This window comes from Botryllus schlosseri, chromosome 4 (genome assembly GCF_051294905.1).
Source record: "Botryllus schlosseri isolate E-star chromosome 4, Bs_hap1, whole genome shotgun sequence".
Taxonomy (NCBI): Eukaryota; Metazoa; Chordata; class Ascidiacea; order Stolidobranchia; family Styelidae; genus Botryllus; species Botryllus schlosseri.
This window is the reverse complement of record NC_137239.1, coordinates 28,955,838-28,977,069: the sequence shown is the minus strand read 5'-3', so window position 1 is coordinate 28,977,069 and position 21,232 is coordinate 28,955,838. Positions and strand designations below refer to the sequence as shown.

Sequence of the window (21,232 nt, the reverse complement as noted above, 5' to 3'; positions counted from 1 at the left end):
TAACAGGTAACAGCCAAATATAGAGTATTTATTGAACTTGAAAAGTTCCACTGTGGTCGTTGCCTCGAATATTTCAATGACTATTTTACCTCGGAATCAAAAGCGCACAAGTACAACACACACGCCACACGCGTCCACGTCGTCCAAATATCAATATCATATGATCGACCGAAAAGATCATCGCTCTATCAAATATTCCGAGCATGTCCACATTCAAGTCGAAATACAAGCAATTACTACTAAATGAATACTAGTCCATCTTCAAGATTACCGGACCACGACTGATCTATCAAGCTTGCCTTCCATGACATGACATGTCACGGTATTTTCGTCGCTTACTTTTTTCAATGCTATATTTTTTACCTTTCAGTGTGCATGCCTCCTCTTTCGCCAAGAAGGTAGGTGTCTGATTCCATAGACTACTCCAAGTCGCTTCGACACCTTCCTATATCTTTTCATTGTATCTCATTTTGTGGTGTATTGAAGTGGTAAAATTGCTAATAAACGAGTGATGATGGAGTACAGTAGACTCAGAGTGGAATTGGTGACAAACGTCACGCGCAACTTTCCTTCGTTATTCTATGGCAGAAACCCTTCTGTCACGCGCAACTTATTGCCGAAAACAACCACTAATTCCGGTCTGGCGGTGGGCCTATCGAACTTCGGTAGGCTACAGGTTTACAATTGAGTCATTGTGGAAATATCAATATATAATTGAGTTTGGTTGGTGATAAATAAATTGTTTTGATCGTGATCTAATGAATGCCTCATATAGAGTCTGATCACTTTTTTGTTTTTCGTAGGCCCATGATATTTTACGAAAAGCGCCACTGCACTACCGTTCATTTCATCCAAAACTATGGATATATATTAGGCCTACTATGTTTTTAAAGCAATGAAAAATAATTGGTGTGGAATAGCCGCTTTTTGATATATGTTGAGTATTTTTTATCAAATACTCTACTGCATATCGTTTAATCTGTCCTCGGCTGTTCAGAGATTATAGACTACCATTTGAATTGAAAGGATAGATTCTTGATGTCCTAAATTTTTTCCATTTCTTCAGTATTTCTGACAATTACCCGTAACTAGTGTCACGCGAAAGTATTCTTGTTTGTTCAATGTGAATATATCATTCAATTGTATGTTGAAGTTCTATACCTCCAAAAGCCTCTTCAGATATAGGCCTACATTGCTATGTTTGTTAGTCAATGAAAAATTATCAATCGCTAACTGTTGCTTTTTGATCAAAAGCTCTATTGCATATCGTTTAATTCTTCCTATCTATGATTCAGAGATTAGACTGCTATTCAAACCGAACATTACAGATACTACAGATATTCATTACAGTGTTTGTAAGACTATGAAAAATAACCGATGGGGAACTGCATAACAAAGTTGAAAAATAGCCAGAATGGCAAGGACGTTACGTTGCTTGTACTCGGACTTGACAACGCCGGGAAAACCACCACAATACATGGTGTCAAAGGTCATATGACGAATGAAGTAGCTCCTACGATTGGATTTCAATCTTACGATCTACACACGAACAATTTCGCTGTTAAAATCTACGATGTTGGCGGCGGGGCTAATATACGCGGAATTTGGCGTAACTACCTCGCTGAAACGCACGGTATCATCTACGTAATTGACTCCGCAGATTTGGAACGTCTTGAAGAATGCAGAGTCACGTTTGATGACATCATTTCCGATCAACGTTTGAAAAACAAACCGGTTTTGGTGCTCGCGAATAAACAAGACAAACCAGATGCTATCGACGAACTGGAGCTTTGTAGTCGTATGAATCTAGATGAAGTTGTTAATCGCAACCAATGTCCCGCGAAGGTAATTTTATGTTCCGCTTGCCCGTCTTATGGAAAAAAGCGCGAAAAAACAATCAAATTAGACAGAGGGATAAAAAACGGGTACACTTGGCTTTTGGATAAAATCTCTGAAAATTACGATGCCTTAAAAGAGAGAATAGACAAAGACGTCACCGAGCAAAAGAGAAAAGAAGCAGAAGAGAGAGAACTGAGATTAGAGAGAGTTCGGCTACTTCGCGAACAAAGAGAGAATCAAGAAGAGAATGAAACTGCTGAAACCCACGATCGACCGCGGCCTGATGGATTATCATCGGAAGAACTACCCAACGAATCACCTTTAGTAGGTCAAAGTGACCCAGATGGTAACCCCCAAAATTTGCCAAACTTTGTAAACGACGGATTTGTTACTGACGAACGTACGCTTGTAAATGATGGTTTGAATAACGGTGATTCTGTAGTTTTCGGGAGTGTGGCTACATCTGGTGTTGTTAAAAAGGCAGACGACACCGCTGAACATCCTCGTGCTTTAAGTACTGCTAGTTTAAAGGAGGTGGTGCGTGACACCCCTACTCCAACAAAACATGAAACCAATAACTCATCTTTGTCAGATGTGATACCAAAAAATGGAAGCCCACTCGTTTTACCTGAATCTGTGACTTCCCTCCAAATTAACGACGATACAGAAAGCGTGTCAAGCTCAAATACGGAGAAAAAGCGTAAAAAGAAACGCAAACACAAGAAACGCAACAAAATCGATCCCAGCGACACTGGTGATACGCTGCACGGTAAACTGGCTCCGATACGTAACGCTCCAGACCCTGCGTTAATAGGGAAGCTTCCGCCGATTCGAGCTGCCCCAAATTACACCTCCGAGGTGGAACTGTAAATGGGATCATAAAATTAGGACTGGGTACAATGATTTGAGTCGAGTAACGAGATATGATTTAGTGGTTAGTGAAGTTATAGGCTCCTTATACCATTAGGAGTTCATTTATCAACCAAAGTATAGTCTCGATGCCATTTTCAATAGTGGAAGCCTTGAAATTACGATTGGTCATATCACGGCATGCAAAATATGTAGTGCAAAGTTTAATACCGCGATCACTAATGTACTCCATTATGCCCAGCCCTAATTATAATTCTCAGGGATCAACACAATCACATTGCCAATGCAAAAAACGTTGACTTAGATATCTTAAAATGTATACCAGTGGTGGGCCACAGTGGTCTCCAACTCTAATGTGGGGCAGGTGCTATGAGTTCAGTCGTGGTTAAACTTGTTATAGGTAATCTGTGGAAAATCACAATTTTCTCAGCATATAGCTTTTTGGACCTAGTGCTTATCCACATGCCTACATCTTTTACAAATTCATTTACGACTGGACGATATGTGTTAATATTAATATGCATGCGTTCGAATTGTCAAACGCTTCAACTCAAGACTCATACTGTAGTTAATTTAATTCTATTGTTGTTCACACTGATAGTTTGCGTTGATTCATATTTTGTTGATCTATGGTGCATTTGCGTTTTATGTGGAAATTTTTCAAAGGTACCTTATTGTATTTTGCTATTCTACATGCTGCAATGCCGCAACTTGATTTTGCGCTGAATTTTAACAAGGCAGTGTTATGTGTCAGTCTTCATATATTATATGTGCTCCCGTTATTGTTATCAGTGATTGGCTCACAACCAATGACGTATATTTTGAAAATTTGTGCTGTGATTGATATTTGTTTTGTATGTACTATATTATTTGTTACTGTTACGAACACATTAGTTCAATTGCAAGCTTTTCGCAAATTTTCACTAATTAGACGTTGATGTTCATGTTAATGACCAATATTTCAGTGAATGTACACATTTTCTAACCGTTTTCTATTACAACAATTCTTATAGTTTGTGAAATGTTTTTATTTGTTCCCAGATTTTTTGACTTAATGTAGAAAAATGAGCGGCAAAAATGAGGTGCCCGTTGTGTATTTCGTGGAACGTGGTTTGTATAAGGCTAGAGTGAATCATTTGATGAAGCTCGCTGAGAAGTCAAAACTTGTAGATTATAGGAAAGATTTCAGGTAGGTGCGCGAACACTACAGATGTTAAGAAAGACAAATTTTATCCGAATAGATATATTTCATACTATATATAGCGATACAATAATTCATTATCTTCTGAGGAATTTTCAACATCATAAGTGATATTATCACTTCCCTGTTTTGCAACGATCAACGATAAGTCAATGACAATTTGCAGTATACAATTGCATAATATATTCATTTTATTCATGTTGAAATAAACTCGACTATTTTCAGCTGACACTCGTCAGGGGTAATCGTTGGCAACCAGTAGAGAATTGGGATGAACATAGTATATCAACAATCGCATCACAAAAAATCACATATCCGGCATGGAATCTTGAATAATCACGGCCAAGAGATCGCTTAAGCTCATGACTATATTATTCAATCGTATATTGAAGTTATGTACCTCTTCGGAAGCTCTCCAAATTTGTAGTATAAATTGGCAAGGGTTAATCAACGAAATCAGAGCTATAGAGGCGACATGTAGCCAGAGGTAGTCGTCGTTGGTACTCAAAGTAGAATTAACGGTGTAAATTTCCATTTAATCACATGTAGAAATGGTGATTTTGTCATAACTTCTTCAAGTGGACGTGAAAAGAAAAATATCAGGTCCGAAAAGTACTTGAGTAATTTCAAATATTAGATTTCGCCAAGACGTCACATACTTTTAATAGTTTAATGGTCTACTTTTAAAATTGCAGGGTGCATCTTTGCAACGGACGCAAAATGACTAAAACGCTAAAAATAGGTAGGCTACAGTCTTCGACAATGTTATTAAACAAATATCATGTGAAAAATATATTTTCACTTACTGTTCAGCTGTCCTTACAATTTCACACTTGAAAGTGATAGGGCCTACCCAACTTATCTCCTAAGTACTTTCTACTTTTGAAATACAAGTACCTAATGACTCTGTAAATAGGAGTCAATTTCGAAAAATATATTTAGTTACAGTCACACAAAATCTAAAGTAGAGAAAGTAAGCAGTTTCATCTAAAACACTATAATAATAACATAACCATTTGAATAATATATTTGCATTGAAAAGAACCCGCGTATTTTCAGCTGACCTTCGTCAGGGGTAATCATCTGCAACTAGTAGTGAATTGGAAAGAATGTTGTAAATCAACAATCGTATCACAAAATATTGCGTCACCAACATGAAATTCTGAATGATCAATACTGCAGAGGGCTTAAGCTCAGCGGCATCAAGACTGGGGCACATTCCCACATTCAATAATCGTCAGGTTATATTTTCATTTGCCCAAGGCACACACAATGGACAATGCGATATACAAGACACACTGCAATGTAATGAACAGATAGGGGGATGCCCAAACGACCGGTTGCAGTCTCTCAATCAGGCATCAGTTCAATGTACTATTTTTAATATATTCACAAACCTATTTTGCTGTCGTTTTCTGAGTCAGCTTTATCATCCATGATATAATTTTTAAATTTTAGCTCCGATGTAAGCCACGTGATCGCGCAAGACTTGAGCCGGCAGCAGGCCCTCGAATATTTGAGGAAGGTGAAAAAAGTGAAGCAAATCACTGACGAGGAATCGCTGCAGTTTGTCACAGTGGACTGGTTTGTGTCATGCATGAAGGAAAAAAGAATTGTGACCTTAACGGAAGGACACCGGTTGAAATCGGATGTTAGTGTCCCATGTTTTTATCGATAGTGTATTTTCTTCAGTGGTTTTTAACCTTTGGTATCCTGTGGAACACTCAGCCTTCAGGAACCCCTTGTGTCATAAAATTGAATATATAGGACAATACTCATCTCAACTACACATCTGATTCTGATACAGTATAGATGACTGATGTACAAAATGAACACTGCATCGACACGTTACTAAAAGAACAACACCATTATAATGAATAATGTTCTCATTCAGATGCCAGTTTAGAAACGCGAGTCTTTCATTGGAAAGTGTGATACTGTTTGGTCGAAACGAAACAGCATGATACCAATTGCTTAATTACAAATGTGCCTATCAATATTGGAGATGAAATTGGCATTTTTGAATGATAGGGTTTCCATTTCCAACTCAAACCTTCCCTGCGTGCGGCACTGCACACGACGTACCACCACAACAGTCACAATTCGATTACTGATCGAGCCTAATTACCTGCTACTAATGATGGCCAGACGGGTGTATCATTACAAATCATATGTATGAGTTGAGCGTGTGTCTTTACCAGGGTTGTAACCAAGTCACAAGTTTCCGAGTCACAAGTCAATCTCAATCTCTTTATAGTTTTGACTCGAGTCGAGTTGAGTCATTTTCAACTCACCACCGAGTCCAAGTCAGCGAGCAAAGGGGAGAGCCCTAATCATGGTATTATGACTTGAGTCCGAGTCCCAGTCATTGTGTTGACTGCTCAGTCTTGTCAAACCCACTCTTTAAAACTGTATGGTGATATCAAATGGTTTGCATTTATAGTATAGGCTACTAATTTTCCTCACTTTTAGCAGTTTCTGGTCGCATTTTCAAATACCAGTACCAATAGACCAAATCCCAATAGTGTGGTTACCTTACTATTCCTCGAAATGTCAATGAAATGTCAGCCTCGGCCGTCTGAGTCTCGAGTCATATGACTCGGTTCGAGTCATGCGCAATAGGGTTGTTCAAAAAAAACTTTTTTTCCAAATCTCACTCGCTTAGTGACTAAATCGTCATGTTGTCCAAGAAAACGATGCACACCAAACTCCGCTTCTGCTAGTCGGAATTGACTCAAATTTGTTTTGCATCGTCTTTGAAGACAGCTCAACAATTTCATGGGGTTGACAGAAAAATTTGAGAATTTTTATTTTTTTATTTTTAATAATAATTTGAAAATTTCAATTCAAGATTGCACGGCCTTTACTGGTTGGAATTGAGTCAAATTTGGTGTGCATCGTTTTCTTGGACAACCTGACGATTTAGTCACTAGGCGAGTGAGATTTGGAAAGAAAAGTTTTTTTTGAACAACCCTGATGTGCAATGACTCGAGTCCAAGTCGAGTCATTTCCGTGTTTTCAGAAAATGACTCGAGACGTCAGAAAATCGTGACTCGAGTCATTACAACCCTGGCCTTCAGGGAACCCATGTGGTTTGTTTTAAATCTGGCTAAGAACCACTGATTTTTAAATTAAAAGATTGGTGAAATATTGGTTGTATTTCATTTGTCATAACAGAAATCTCAATAATTTGACTTTGATTGAATGAATTGTCAACAGAGGTGGTCAAAGCTGTCAGCGTTGCTACTCAAGTAAAAATAGATGATGAACGGCCTGAAAATTATTCGAAGTAGTTCAAAAAAGTAGCTGGTTCACATTAGGGTTGTTCAAACGTGATTTTTTTTTCTGATTCACGGCATTCACTGATGACATTGTTTGGTTGCCTAAAAAACGCGCCACTGCAAATTTGGCTCGATTCCAATTGGTAGATGTGAACGCGCGGGAGTTTGAAAGTTTTTAATTGTTGCTCTCAACCCCATGAAATTGTTGAGTTGTCTAAAAGAACGGTGCTTGTCAATTTTTGCTCACTCTCAACTGGTAGAAGCGAAGTCATTGCAGTTAAAATTTCGGCACTTCTTCGATAGTAGGTAGACATCGAAAAGTGTTCACCATGACCACCAATGAATGTTTTCCATGAACACGAACAAAAATTTATAAACGTCAAAATATATTGTTATTGCGTTTGGAGAGGGTTGGGGTCAAAGTTGGGTTTAGGGTATCCCAAGATTAGGGTGGGAGGGGGGGATATTAGGGTTGGGGTTAGGGAGATATTAGGGTTGTGGGAGGGGGATATTGGGGTTAGGGGATATGGGTTGTGGGAGGGGGGATATTAGGGCTGGGTTAGGGGGATATTAGAGTTGCGGGAGGGAGATATTAGGGTTAGGGTTGTGGGAGGGGGGATATTAAAGTTACGGGAGGGGATATTAGGGTTGTGGGAGGGGGGATATTAGGGTTGGGGTTAGGGGGATATTAGGGTTGCGGGAGGGAGATATTAGGGTTGTGGGATGGGGGATATTAGTGCTGGGTTAGGGGAATATTAGGGTTGTGGGAGGGGGGATATTAGTGCTGGGTTAGGGGGATATTAGGGTTGCGGGAGGGAGATATTAGGGTTAGGGGTTGTGGGAGGCGGGATATTAGGGTTGCGCGAGGGAGATATTAAGGTTGGAGGTGGGTTAGGTTCAACGTTGGGATAAGATTACCCCTAACCGGGTTTAACCCACCTCCAATCTCCCTTTCACCCAACCCTAATATCCCCTCTCCCACAGCCCTAATATACCCTAACCCCAACATCCCCCACCCACAACCCTAATATCCCCCCTCCCGCAACCCTAATATCCCCCTTCCTAATCTTGGGATACCTAACCCCAACTTCAACTCTAACCCACCTCCAACCCCCCTTTCCTCAAACCTTAATATCCCTCTTTCCCAAACCCTAATATCCACCCTCCCATAACCCTAATTTCCCCCAAGCCTAACATCCCCTCCCAAGCCCTAATATCCCTCTTTCCCCAATCCTAATACCCCCCCAACCCGACCCTAATATCCGTCTCTCCAAAGACACAAAAAACAACAATTCATTTTGACGTTTATAAATTTTTATTCGTGTTCATGGGAAATAGTTATTGGTGATCATGGCGAACACTTTTCGATGTCTACCTACTATCGAAGAAGTGCCAAAATTTCTGCGTTTGCAAAAATAGCCTGGACGGTGGGAAATCGCAGAATTATGAATGAAAAACTCAAATCACTTTACTTCTACAGGCTGGCATTGTGCCAAATTTGTTTTGTATCGCTTTTTGACAGCTCAACAATTTTATTGTGTTAACTGTAAAATAGATCCAGCATTTACTTTGATGGCTCTCTTATGACCTTTCACACTTAATAGTGATGCTAACTTCTCCCAAAACTATAATCTTCTTTTAATAATTCAAAGTCTACAATGTAATTAATTTTTCCCAAAAAAGTGTTCCAGAGAAGTGGATTTACTCTAAAAACCCGACCATTTAAGTAATTAGTGCAAGTATGCAAATCGTAGGCTGCCTGAGTATCTGGAAAAAAGTTGAAATACTTCGTTACTGACCACCTCTGCTGTAGACTAAAGTTTGTTATAGTTAACAAGGATTTGACCATACTCCTATTTAGTCAGGAGAGAGCTGTCCACCAACGAAGAGACTGAAAGTCAAAGAAGAAAGAACGATTCCTATGTACGCATGCCAACGATCAACGCCTCTGAAACATGCGAATAAACTTTTCACAGTGAGAATACATTTACTATTCCACTCGACAATATATTGCTTCATAAATTTCCCAGATATTTTCATGCCTCCAATGATGACAATACGTTGCGGTGTATCTTGTGGGAATATTAACGAAACAACTTGCATGATCTGACGCACAATTTTCATAAAAACTCGACTTCTGCTCTTTTCATCGTTTCCATGCGTTTGGGTTGTTCAAAAATAACTTGAAGTTGGAATATTTTAAATTTATTACAAGAAAATGAAAAATATTTTCTCAAATTTTACTGTCAATTTCGTGGAATTTTCAAGTTGTCTATGAAAACGATGTATAAAACGTTTGGTTCAATTGCAACCGGTAGAAGCGAAGCTATTGGAGTACCAGTACAAGATTATGAACTTGAAAAATAGTAGCCTATTCACGGTAGGAAATTCTTAAATATTGATTATAGAACCACCCACCATGAATACAATTATTTATAATCCAAAACTTTAAACATCAATAACTGCTATTCTATCGGTTGGAATTGAGTCAAATTTGGTGTGCAACATTTTTCTAGGCAACCTGGCGATTTGACAACTAAGCTGGTGAAATTTGAAAAAAAAGTTTTTTTTTTGAACACCCCTACTGGCCATGTAAGTCTTTAAATACAAATGCTATGGTAAAAATATCACAAACTCATGGTGTTCTCACATAAGAAAAAATCTAGAAACGTGTCATAGCAGCCTACTCCTCTTACATTATTAACAATATTCAAGTCCTTCGGTTTCCGTTCCAATTAGCACAAGTTCCGCTTCAAGATATGTTGCTTGCTTAGTGTTAAAGCCGAGTCTGTACATTATTCATAATTAACATAAATATTTCAAGGACTTGATTGCTCCACAGGCTCACATTACTCACATTGTTGATTTCACAAGTAGATTTCCATGGGTACTCTAGTCTAGCACTACCACTAGGGCTGGAAGCAATGCTTTGAGTAGCCGTTCATACTGTTATGGCACGTTACACTATCATTGAATGATAATTGAATACTCAACCCAAACCAAAATAGGTCGATTGGGAATCGAATCACTCATGTATTCCCCAGCCCTAATAATAAGCTGTCTTTCCTTCAAGGACGCGCTGGAAGTTTTAGAAGAGCACGCCATGTTTCGTGGCGATGCAAGCGCTGAATCTCGTTCGCTCGCGTTCCATCGAGGATCAGCAACGCTGAAATGTCTGCCCGCTAGAATTTCGTGTGAGGAAGATCTGCGCAATCTACCGCATATCGACGTGGGAAACTCTTCGAAACCTGGACACTGCAAAAGAGTAATTTTGGTAAAATCAAGTTACCTTATCTCCAGGGAGATTGAAAATGACGACATTTTTGACATCGATTTGATTCAAAAAAAACACTGCAAGATTGTGATATAATTGAAATAGTAGGAACTGTCAGTCCTATAGACGTGACTTAGCGAGTTATATCGATCAAGCATTGTTTTGGATTGCAAATGTGCAAGCAGGGTTGTGCTGACTCGAGTGAAGACTTGACTTGAATCCGACTTGAATCGCGATTTTCTGATCACCCGTCTTGTCTCAAGTCATTTTCTCAAAATACGGTCTAAATGACTCGACTCGACTTGGACTTGAGTCATTGCGCATGACTCGGACCAAGTCATACGACTCAAGTCTCAGACGACCAAGACCGACATTTTATTGTAATTTCTAAAAACGGCAAAGTAACCAGATTGCTGGTATTTCGCTAATTGGTTCTGGTACTTGAAAATGTGATCAGAAACTGTTAAAAGTTAGGAAAATACGTCAGCTATATTTTAAATGCGAGCCATTCGATATCACCAAACAGAGTTATAAAAAATGGTTTTAACAAGAATTCAACTCGAAACTGAGTAGTCAACGCAATGACTTGGACTCGGACTCGAGTCATAATACCGTGACTCGGACTCGACCCTCTGCTCGCTGACTTGGACTCGAACTTGACTCGGTGGTGAATTAAGAATGACTTGACTCGAGTCTTGACTTGGTCACAACGCTGTGTGCAAATGCACGTTTTTTTTCTCATCCGTTGTGGTAATATGTGTATATCTCACTCTCACTAGATTTGGGTCAAAGGATATCCAAATCTAGCCACAAAATAGTCATAATTGTGGAATAATTATGGATGAGCTGTATGTTATTATATATATATTTTATTAAACATGTTGATAGATCGTAGTGAGATCTGCATATGAATGAGCGTCCATGGTACAGAGTAGAAAGAAAAAAATATTCAGCTTTTCTTAATTACATTACAATTAGGCCTATTGCTACGCAGTTTTAGATTCGAATTAAAGTGAGAGCTCATAAACATTTCACGAATTAGATTACCAGCATTTCACTTTAATTTAGTCATTTTAGACAACTAGAATTGTCAAGTTATCCAAGTCTGCCCTGGTGTAATTCCATTCCCATATCCCTAGTATGGTCCTACGTGTCATCTCAACTATTTCATCGCTACAGGACATTCTTTCATACGGCCAATCGTCGGAGGTGGAAGAAATATTACGAAGCGATTTCTACAATTCCATGAAAGTGTTCACCGGAATATTTGGCGTCGGACCGCAGACGGCGCGCAAATGGTTTCACGATTTTAAACTCCGCACGCTCAGAGACGTCAAAAATTCCAGCTCTGTGCATTTAAACAAGGATCAGAGATTTGGTGGGTTGGTTGGACTTGTTCAATAAAGCTATATCTGAAATAGAAATATCTCTGGTTGCACCCAGAGACCAGCAACTACCACAGCGTTGTGTGCCCAAAGCATTACCATCAAATTAGGTTTTAAGCCAATACCAATAGATCCGATAACAAGCCTCTCCACTCATAACCCTGATCTGTTCAACCGATAAACAAAAGATGTGGCATCCAGTTTGAGGCTCATTTTAAAAACTTCGGAGCACTTTTGGGAACAGCTTTACAGCCACTGCTCCGCTTGGGCATGAAATAAACTCGAAAGGCTGCAGCTGGGCACCTGTAAGTTGTTGCATAGGGCAAGTTTTTGCAACTTTTGCAACTTTTTTTTACAGCTTCCGGCAGCTTCCTAAATACTCAGTTGTGTAGTATGGTGTTTTAATATTGCAACTTTTGGCAACCTTTTTTCATTTTTCATGCTGCTTTTGCAAGTTTTTTCGATTTTTTATGCAACCGACTTTTTCTCAGAAATATTTGGCACTATATGTAAATAGATCGCTTGATTATCTCACTGTCATTGAAATTTGAGGTCCTTTCTGATTTGACGTATACATTCAGGCTAGACCGCCGAAAATTATATTTTATCCGGGTCATTGATTTTGTTGAAGTCGCCAACATTGAGTTTTGCTACAGTGCCCTGGATACGGAACGATTCAAGTATCCCATACCCTAATAATTTCAAGGAAATTGTCTGTAAGTGCAACTTACACCACCAACTCATCCCAAATGATGAATCAACTAGCAACATCGTCAATAAAATATAGTAATAATGAAATAATTCACTTTTAAAAAGAATTTGTACATCATATATAAATTAAAATGACATCAAAAACCAATTATTCATGAGATCCAGCAACAATGAGAGTTTCGTGATTATTTTGTCTTGTAATGTCACATTTGGTAAACTACTAGATAAATAATACATTTTGTGAGCCTTCAACAGTTAATTTTGAATCTTGCGAGGCCTTCAATAGAAAAGCCCTCTGATACCCATGTTTCAACTTACCCCCGTGGTTTTGTCTCATCTTGCCCCCACACCTCAATTATTGTATAAACTTGAATAAAAAAATTTCTGTCTATTACTTTTCACAGGTAAGTGCATGATTACACTGCTAATATTGCACTGAACCAGCTCCAATAATGTTGTTTTTATAATATGAAGTACTATGATAGGTATGTCCTTACAAACACAAATTTACATAACTGACATAGACTATGAAAATATAGTTTTGGGCATTTTTCTGCCAAACCTCAAATCTGTTTGCCTTGTTAATATGGTAGCACTATAGAATGACATTATAGGAACAACATAGTTGAAGGAATCTGTCAATCTGAAAATATTTCTATGAAAAAATTGCATGTATCATCTTGGCCTCCTCTCCCCTACAACCCTAGAACGAAGATTTTAAACGAGAATTTTACCAGAAGTGCACACGCCGATGATTGTAGCTTCCTAATCAACCAATTGTTTCTGTCACTGTCATTGGAAAACTCAGTCAAAGTGATTACAGTTGTTGTTTAGGTTTGGAATATTATGACGATTTAAATCGTCCTTTACCTGTGGGAGAAGCAAGGAATTTCGAGACGTTGATTCGTCAATATGCTGAAGAAATACAACCAGGTTTGTTTTCGACTTGATTCTTAATTCTATGATGTAATTTAGGATTCCGCGAATCACATTAAGTACAGCAAGATTATCAATTACAGCTACAACTTCTGTTTTGGTCAGTTCAGGTTAAGAATATCGAGGTATGAAACCAGGAAAGCTGTAATTTAATGACGAATTAATATACTATCATGTACATTTTGTGTTGTTTTTATCATTATCATCATTCATCACATCATCATTTAAGACAGGTTTTCAATTAAAATAACATTTCTTGATACTTCCTGAAAGGTTGGAAAAAATAGTGGCCATTCATTTTTTGAAATTTTCAAAGTAGCAGGAGGGGAGGCACGATTGCAAACCACTAATTCAAATCCGTCAGATCACCATGTGACCCTGCTTCATATTTCAGATATCGAAATCACCCTAGTCGGGGGCTTCCGCAGAGGAAAGCCAATGGGTCATGACATGGATCTACTCATCACCCACAAAGAAGATGGGAAAGAAAAAATCTTGCATAAACTGCTGCACAAGTTACAGGTGAAATCACTTTTATGCTCATTTACTTAAGCCATCAATGTTTACAGTTTTCATATTTGCTCATGCCACCATCATTACAATTTAACTGGTATTCTTCACATGATCAAGCAATATCTTCAATATGCCAATCATTATTTTGTCAGAGCTGGCTAGTAACCAACAGTAATCGGAGTAGGCCTACTCAGGTCAGCTTTTCTTGTTTGCACTGCTTACTTCATACATTTGGGATTTAGGAAAGTTGGAAGTCGTTTTGTCATGTAGGGCGGTTTTTTTAAACACGTCAAAATTTGTCAAAATTGTTCATAAAGTCAAATTTTTTTTGACGTCTGCATTTCGTTTGTATCGTAGATTTTGCACTGTCTGTGAACTTATCATTTGATATTTTACAGCTTGTAGCCTACTTTGTAGGCCTGCCGTTGTAAACGGCTAATTGTCTGCTGATTGTGAATCATAAACGGTCAAATAAAACAAATAAGTAGAGACATGGTGTTATGGTCAACGTATACCGCAATATACTAACTGAAGAAAGACTTCTTGGGCATTGCATCATTCTTATATTAAGAAGCGCATGATGAAAAATTGTGATGTAGACAACATTGTCAGAATGAAGCAACACGGTGTGTCACCAGCATTGTACGCGCAACTTGAGTGTTGTAAGCCAACAACCGCTGCTGTTGAACGTCCTTGGCAAGCTTCTTAGTAAGGACATGCACTTTCTACCAAAGAATGTAGGAAAGTATCTCTCGTTGTACTGCAAAAAAATTTAATTATTTCTACCATAATAGGTATTGTAACCACTGGAATTCTTCATAGAGCCAGATTTCGTTTTCTAATTTAAAAAGTTGCCTGTTTCTAAGCCAAAAACGTTTTTTCAGGTCAAACTACTTCGTTAAGACAGCTAGTTCCAACCAGAAATGAAGATAAGTGGTAAAATTTTAACATTATGTGGGAAGACACCTAATTTGCATTCGTTAGGTCGAAATTTGGTCAAAATTCAGTTTGTTTAGGTCAAAAAAGGTCAAAATTTTCCTTTTTTAGGTAAAAAAACCGCCCTAGTCATAAGTTTATATCACCTTTACGAGTGAAATTCTCATGAAGGCAACTGGCAACTGAATGTATTTTTGAGGATTGTTCCAACTTTTTGCATCATTTGTTGTTTTATGCTAGTCACAAAACACATATTGCAATTTGGTAAGTAATGTATCTGACCCTTCGGCTGAATCCACTTTTGGAAGCTACTTACTCAGCTTTTATACATGACCTTCCTGGCTTCCTTCCACTCGAAGTAGTGTTGACTTTTCGTGAATATTGCTACTTCTACTTGAAATTGTGTAGAAGTTTCCTTCTATTAAGGTAGAAAAGCTGACTGCTTTGACCACCTCTGCTTTTCATTGACGTGCGTTCAACTTGTACAGGACCGCATCATCTACAGTGACAAAAAGGCCGGTAGTGTCAATCAGCCGTATTCTGCGCGGCCCGGGTCTACCATGGATCACTTCGAGAAATGCTACGGAATATTCAAAATCGACACCGTAAAAGGGGATGGGTCGTGGACCGCTCGTAGAGTGGATCTTATCGTGGTGCCTTATTCTCAATTCGCGTTTGCTTTGCTGGGATGGAGTGGTTCAAGGGTGAGTGAATTCAGTGTGATATTAACGATTTGAGAAGTGCTTCGCAACCTAGGGTTACCATATTTTGAGATCTGGAAAAGGGGACAATTTTTACAAGTTACAAAAGTTATCGTACCGGGAGAAGAAAAATATGTCTGATTTGGAAATTTTTTCGAAGACTTCTACCGGGGTTGATTAAAAAAACGTCATTTTTCATTCACTGCTCCCGAACGAACCGTTGGGGCGTATTTTATTGTCCATTTTGACACTTATTCTAGAAAGAGAGGACATATTCCCAAAACAGATGACATTTGGGCGTGCTCGTGGCACACTTTCGATTTCTTGAAAAAAGAGGACGATGGTAACCCTCAAGTAGAAGTAGTATCATAGATTTAGTAGAAAGTAATTAAAAAGAAAGTATCATAGGCTAGTTTTACCAAAGAAATTGAAATCTGTGAGTCTCACATAGTAGTGAGCAGAAGTAGTCTTAAATCATAATCACTGATGCAGACTTCTCGCAAAACCACTCTTGTTGTGAAAAGTTACTGGTTTCGCCTGAAAAGTGTTCAAGTGGCATGTGGAAGTTGTCTAAAATCGTGACCGATTGAGTAAGGAGTGCATGCAGGCAAGGCGTACTTGAGTATTCCGAAAAGTAGATGTACTTCGTTACTGGCCACCTCTGTTATCTAAATGCAGTAGATTCAATAGATGGTCGTATACTCTTGCGGTTATTCGGAGATGGCCGTTTTTGCAATTGCAATCTGTGTCTACGCGGCTGACGCAAAAAGACCAATGACACTGGAAATAGTGCAATTTTCGAAAATATATTCAGATACCGTGATGCAGGGGCTATATTGACCAGTTGTCATGTTGATTTCACTCATAAAATTGATGCGAGCATATGCCAAAACTGCTTGTTAATTTAAATAGGTCAAGTGTTAAAAATCGGTAGCGTTATTTAAAAAAAGTAAAAGGGGAAATATTCTAAAAACACAGCTACTCGAGTAAATGGGGCAGGTGCAAGTCATCAACCCGAATCGACTGCTTCAGTACACGCAACTTTAATGACCACGACCACTCCTGATGGTAAGCCTGAGTTTATTAAGGCATTTTCCGTTCTAGCACTTCGAACGGGAGATACGCAGATACGCCAAGTCCGAAAAACAGATGGTGTTGACCAGCCACGGACTGTACAGTAGCGATGGGGTATGTCAAAGTCCTACCGTCTCTCTTTATCAAGCAAGCCATATTCCATTTCAGACAAGTCACCCTGCATCAAGCGAGGAAGAGATCTTCGATTTACTGGGGCTCAAATATCAGAAACCGTGCGATAGAAACTGCTAACCCGGCTGATACAGCTCAGCGAACGCTGTTCAGTGTTCACTGTTCATGCCGGCTGGCCGCGGTATGACAGCATGCCCCATTGAAACTGGAAACATATGGGATACCGCGGTTCTGATGAAAATTGCCTGCTTCGGACCGTTACTTCTTACAAAATTGAATGCTTTTAACGTCTAGAAGTGGGCACAATAATCCGAGCTCTTGAATCTGAATGGAATATTAATTTTAACGATTCAAATCAAACAGTGAAAGCTGATTTTTTCGAGTACTGAAATTATACGTTTCTTGCCAGTGTCAGTTAATTTATAAACGATAATTATAGTTCCGATCCTATTTCCCACTGTAGAAGACTTGAAACCTTGATGGGTCGTATCGCTGCATACAGAACATATAGTACAAAACGACTTATGTTAAGTCGTAAACGAAATAGGTAGGCCTATGTGGAAATGAAAAACGCAGAATGATGCAGAACCGGCGTTATATAATAGTATATACAGTGGCAAATTTCTTCATGACCAAACATCGTGTTCCAGGCATGCCTGATGGGAGAGCGATGCTTTTTTACACGCTGTTGCATCTTGTGATGCAGTTTGAATAGATATACATACATTGCTAATTAATGAAGAATAGATATGACACTGATTTAGTTGGAAATTACTCAGCTATATTTCAATATTCTTGTACGTACATGTACGTGATGTTCAACTTAATACTTTGTTGCCGGCATATTCGTCAATCATTATTTTGTTACCGACTTCTTCCTATCTTTTCATTGTATCGCAATCTTGTGGTGTTTTGAGTTTTGATATAATGTTTGTTGATTGTCAATAAAACGAGCCAGAATCGATTATGCAGGTTTAGTGTGACTCGGATCAAACTAGAACGCTGTGGAGGAGACGAATAGAGATTACATTTGCGAGAATGTAGTGCGATGATTAGACTTGAACCCAAGGATCATGTGGCATGTGTCGATATATGTATTTTTGTCTTCAACGCGTCGTGTTACAGCGGAATCGGTACCTTCCAACGTTTCTGATCGTATTTGCAGAGCTTCTTAGGGGTATGGCGGTTATATATTCAAATTCATATTGAAATAAAACCGAATATTTTCAGCTGACACTCGTCAAGGGTAATTCTCAGCAACTACCGCAATATCTAAGTTCAAGTTTATTCATAAAATTTCATCACTTCAAAAACATAACAAGACTGCAACACAATGAATGATAGGAAGATGCCGAAACGACGAGGAGTAGTCTTAAGATCAGACACCCACCTGGGCCTAGGCGATATAAAGAGGAGGCATGTACACTGGATGAAAGTAAAAGAAGATAATATAAAGTGGCAAGTGACGGAAGGCGAAATCGATATGTCAGGCCGTTGTCCGGTAAATGGTGAGGGCTGACTAGCATTCATTCAGCAGAAATTACTTATATTTCGACTTGAATGTGGACATGCTCGACGACTGTCGGATAGCCGGCGAGATACTGTTCCATACTTCAGGTCCGGTATATTTGATAGAGCGATGATCTTTTTTTCAACCATATGATAGTTGGACGACGTGGACGCGCGTGTGTCGTATGCACTTTTGATACCGAGGTGAAGAAGTCGTTGAAGTTTTCGGTGCAGTGGCCGCAGTGGAACTGATACATAAACTTTGCAATTTCTAGTTTCCACATATCTTTTATGTTTAGGACATCGAATTTTTTGAGCAGTGATTTGTTGAACACACATCCTGGTCCCTGGCTATAATACGGAGGACCTTCTTTGGTAGTTTTAGTAGCGGGTTCAGTGCAGTTTTACTGGAACCCCCCTAACAGATGATGCCATATTTTAACTTCGAAAGGAAAATGATTTAAATAGTCTCAAAAGGAGCCAGACCGGCATGTAATCTCTAAGGCTGTAGAACAGACTGCGTGGGCAAGTGGGCATTGGTTCTTATGTCAAAAGCGCATAATGGAAAAAGTGATGTAGACAGCAGTATTTCGACTTGAATGTGGACATTCTCGACGACTGCCGGATAGCCGGCGAGATGCTGTTCCACGATTAGGGTCCGGCATAGGCTACTTGATAGAGCAATGCGTTTTCTTGTATTGCGAAGGTAGTTGTTCTTCGTTGACGCGCGTGTTCCGTATTTGTTGACTTTTGACTCCGAGGTGAAGTAGTCGTTGAAATTTGAGGGACATTGACCGCAATGGAACTGATACATAAACTTGTCAATTTCTATAGCTTCCTCATACCTTCTATGTTTAGAATACCAAATCTTTTAAAAGTAGCGATTTATCAGTTGCACATCAAGGCAGTGTTGGGATCAAGTCACTACCTTCGAGTCACGAGTCATTTCGAGTCAATGCACATTTTGACTCGAGTCAAGTCAAGTCAATCGATTTTCGAAGGTGACTCGAGTCAAGTCAAGTCACTCGATTTTTGGAGGTGACTCGAGTCAAGTCGAGTCAAGTCAAGTCAAGTCACGAGTCAAGTCACAATTCAAGTCAAGTTGCCGTTTGAAAGTATGAGGCATGCTTACGTTATTGCATTTTGCTAGCTGTCTGAAATATAGACTGAGTGGTCATTGATTCTGAACCGATGAACGAAAATAGAGGTAAATATACGCAAGAAGGCGCTGTATCGCTCACATAGGCGTAGAAATGCTAATCTACGTAAGTGATTACACAGCAACAGTTTATAGTTACCAGCTAAAGAGAATAGAGCAACGAATTGATAAGATGCAATACATTACCCATTTACAAATTGATATGATACAATTCGAGCCTGCACTAATAGTTAATGACTATATAAACTATATTCGTATTTAATTTCACAAAAACAAGAGGTTTGGTTGAGGTATGAACAGAGAACAGAAATAGACATTTTGCTGTTAAATTACATTACTGTACTAGTTTACGACAGCGTAGGCTGTAAGCTTCGATCACTTCGTTTGCGGTCGATTTATTTGTGAGAGAACAACGGAGGCTCAGTAAAACGCACGATCATTAAATTATTGGTCGCTATCACGGTTTACACCAGCCTTTCGCGAACAATTCGACCATAAGCAAGATACAGCGATTTTTATCGACAGCGATTGCTTGATGACTTGAAATTGACTCGAAAAATTTTGCTCCGAGTCACGAGTCAATCCACATTTCTGATACGCCGAGTCAAGTCAAGTCAAGTCATTTTAGCAGAGTGACTCGAGTCAAGTCAAGTCATAAGAAAAAGGTGACTCGAGTCTGACTCGAGTCAAGTCATGACTCGAGTCATCCCAACACTGCATCAAGGCCCCCGTGAGGCTTTGGCAATGATACGGATGATCCGATGTTCGGAAGAATGAAGCAACAGGGTGTGTCACCAGCAGTGTAGAGAGTGTACGCACGGCACGCCGTCGTACAACTTCAGTGTTTCCAGCCAACAACTGCTGCTGTTAAACGTTCTTTCTCCATTCTTGGCATGCTACTTAGTAAGGACAGACACTTTCTACCCGAGAATGGAGTAAAGTATCTTCCGTTGTACTACAACAAATTTTAATTATTTACACCATAATGCGTGATGTACTAAAATTATTCATCAGTCCAGATCTCGTTAAAATAAATGTTTTGTCATATAAAAATTTGTCAGTTTTTAAATCAAAATAAAGTTTTTTTCATGCCAAACTACTTCGTAAGAACAGACACTTCCAACAAGAAATGATGATAAGTATTACAATTCTAGCATTATGTGGGGAAACAACTAATTTACATACATGAGATCGAAATTAATTTTGTTTTAGGTCAAAATATGTCAAAATTTTGATTTTTAGGCCAAAATCTTCCGTTATTTAGGTCAAAATAAAATCACACTAGTGATTAGAAGGTTAGGATACAATGTTCTTTCCAATTCTTTACTAGTTGCTGACGATTATTTTTGACGAGTGTCAGCCCAAAATATCCGAGTGTATTTCATATTTTTCAACAGTATGATTCTGATCGCGTGATGGCGCTGTAGTTGTTTGTCGTTAATATTTTGTAGGTGCGTTCAAAGTCTAGGCAACGGTGTATAACGAACTGAAATGTACTTTTATTATGGTCGATGGGTGGCCGAGCCAGTCCACGGCAAGCTGCCAGTAGACTTCCAATGGTGCCATCACCCCGATTTAGTCATATCGCGAACGATTATAAAGCGTGAAACTCAGTTGTTCTGTGGTGGTGCGCTGCCGGTACAGAAGAGGGTTGTCTGTCGAAAGTATTTCGACTTGCAACGTTGTAGGGCTTAGCGGCTAGAACACAGTT

The 21,232-nt window shown here is 39.0% G+C and overlaps 2 protein-coding genes across 3 annotated transcripts; both read left to right on the top strand.

The window, feature by feature from the left end:
* The first annotated feature begins 1,270 nt into the window (after positions 1-1,270).
* Positions 1,271-3,724, top strand: LOC145437736 (uncharacterized). The gene has a single exon (XM_080315020.1). It carries the CDS (start codon positions 1,378-1,380, stop codon positions 2,707-2,709), a length of 1,332 nt encoding a protein of 443 aa, XP_080171146.1. The 5' UTR covers positions 1,271-1,377; the 3' UTR covers positions 2,710-3,724.
* A 41-nt stretch (positions 3,725-3,765) lies between these two features.
* Positions 3,766-17,820, top strand: LOC145437735 (DNA nucleotidylexotransferase-like). 2 transcript variants are annotated; one of them, XM_080315018.1, is made up of 10 exons: positions 3,766-3,898; positions 5,369-5,561; positions 9,053-9,166; positions 10,265-10,465; positions 11,645-11,843; positions 13,396-13,494; positions 13,892-14,019; positions 15,435-15,650; positions 16,752-16,835; positions 16,890-17,820. In XM_080315018.1, the coding sequence occupies exons 1-10, from the start codon at positions 3,774-3,776 to the stop codon at positions 16,971-16,973; spliced, it is 1,443 nt and encodes a 480-aa protein (XP_080171144.1). In that variant the 5' UTR covers positions 3,766-3,773; the 3' UTR covers positions 16,974-17,820. The 2 variants fall into 2 exon arrangements, with proteins under 2 accessions (XP_080171144.1, XP_080171145.1); XM_080315019.1 differs by lacking the exon at positions 9,053-9,166.
* The last annotated feature ends 3,412 nt before the right edge of the window (positions 17,821-21,232 follow it).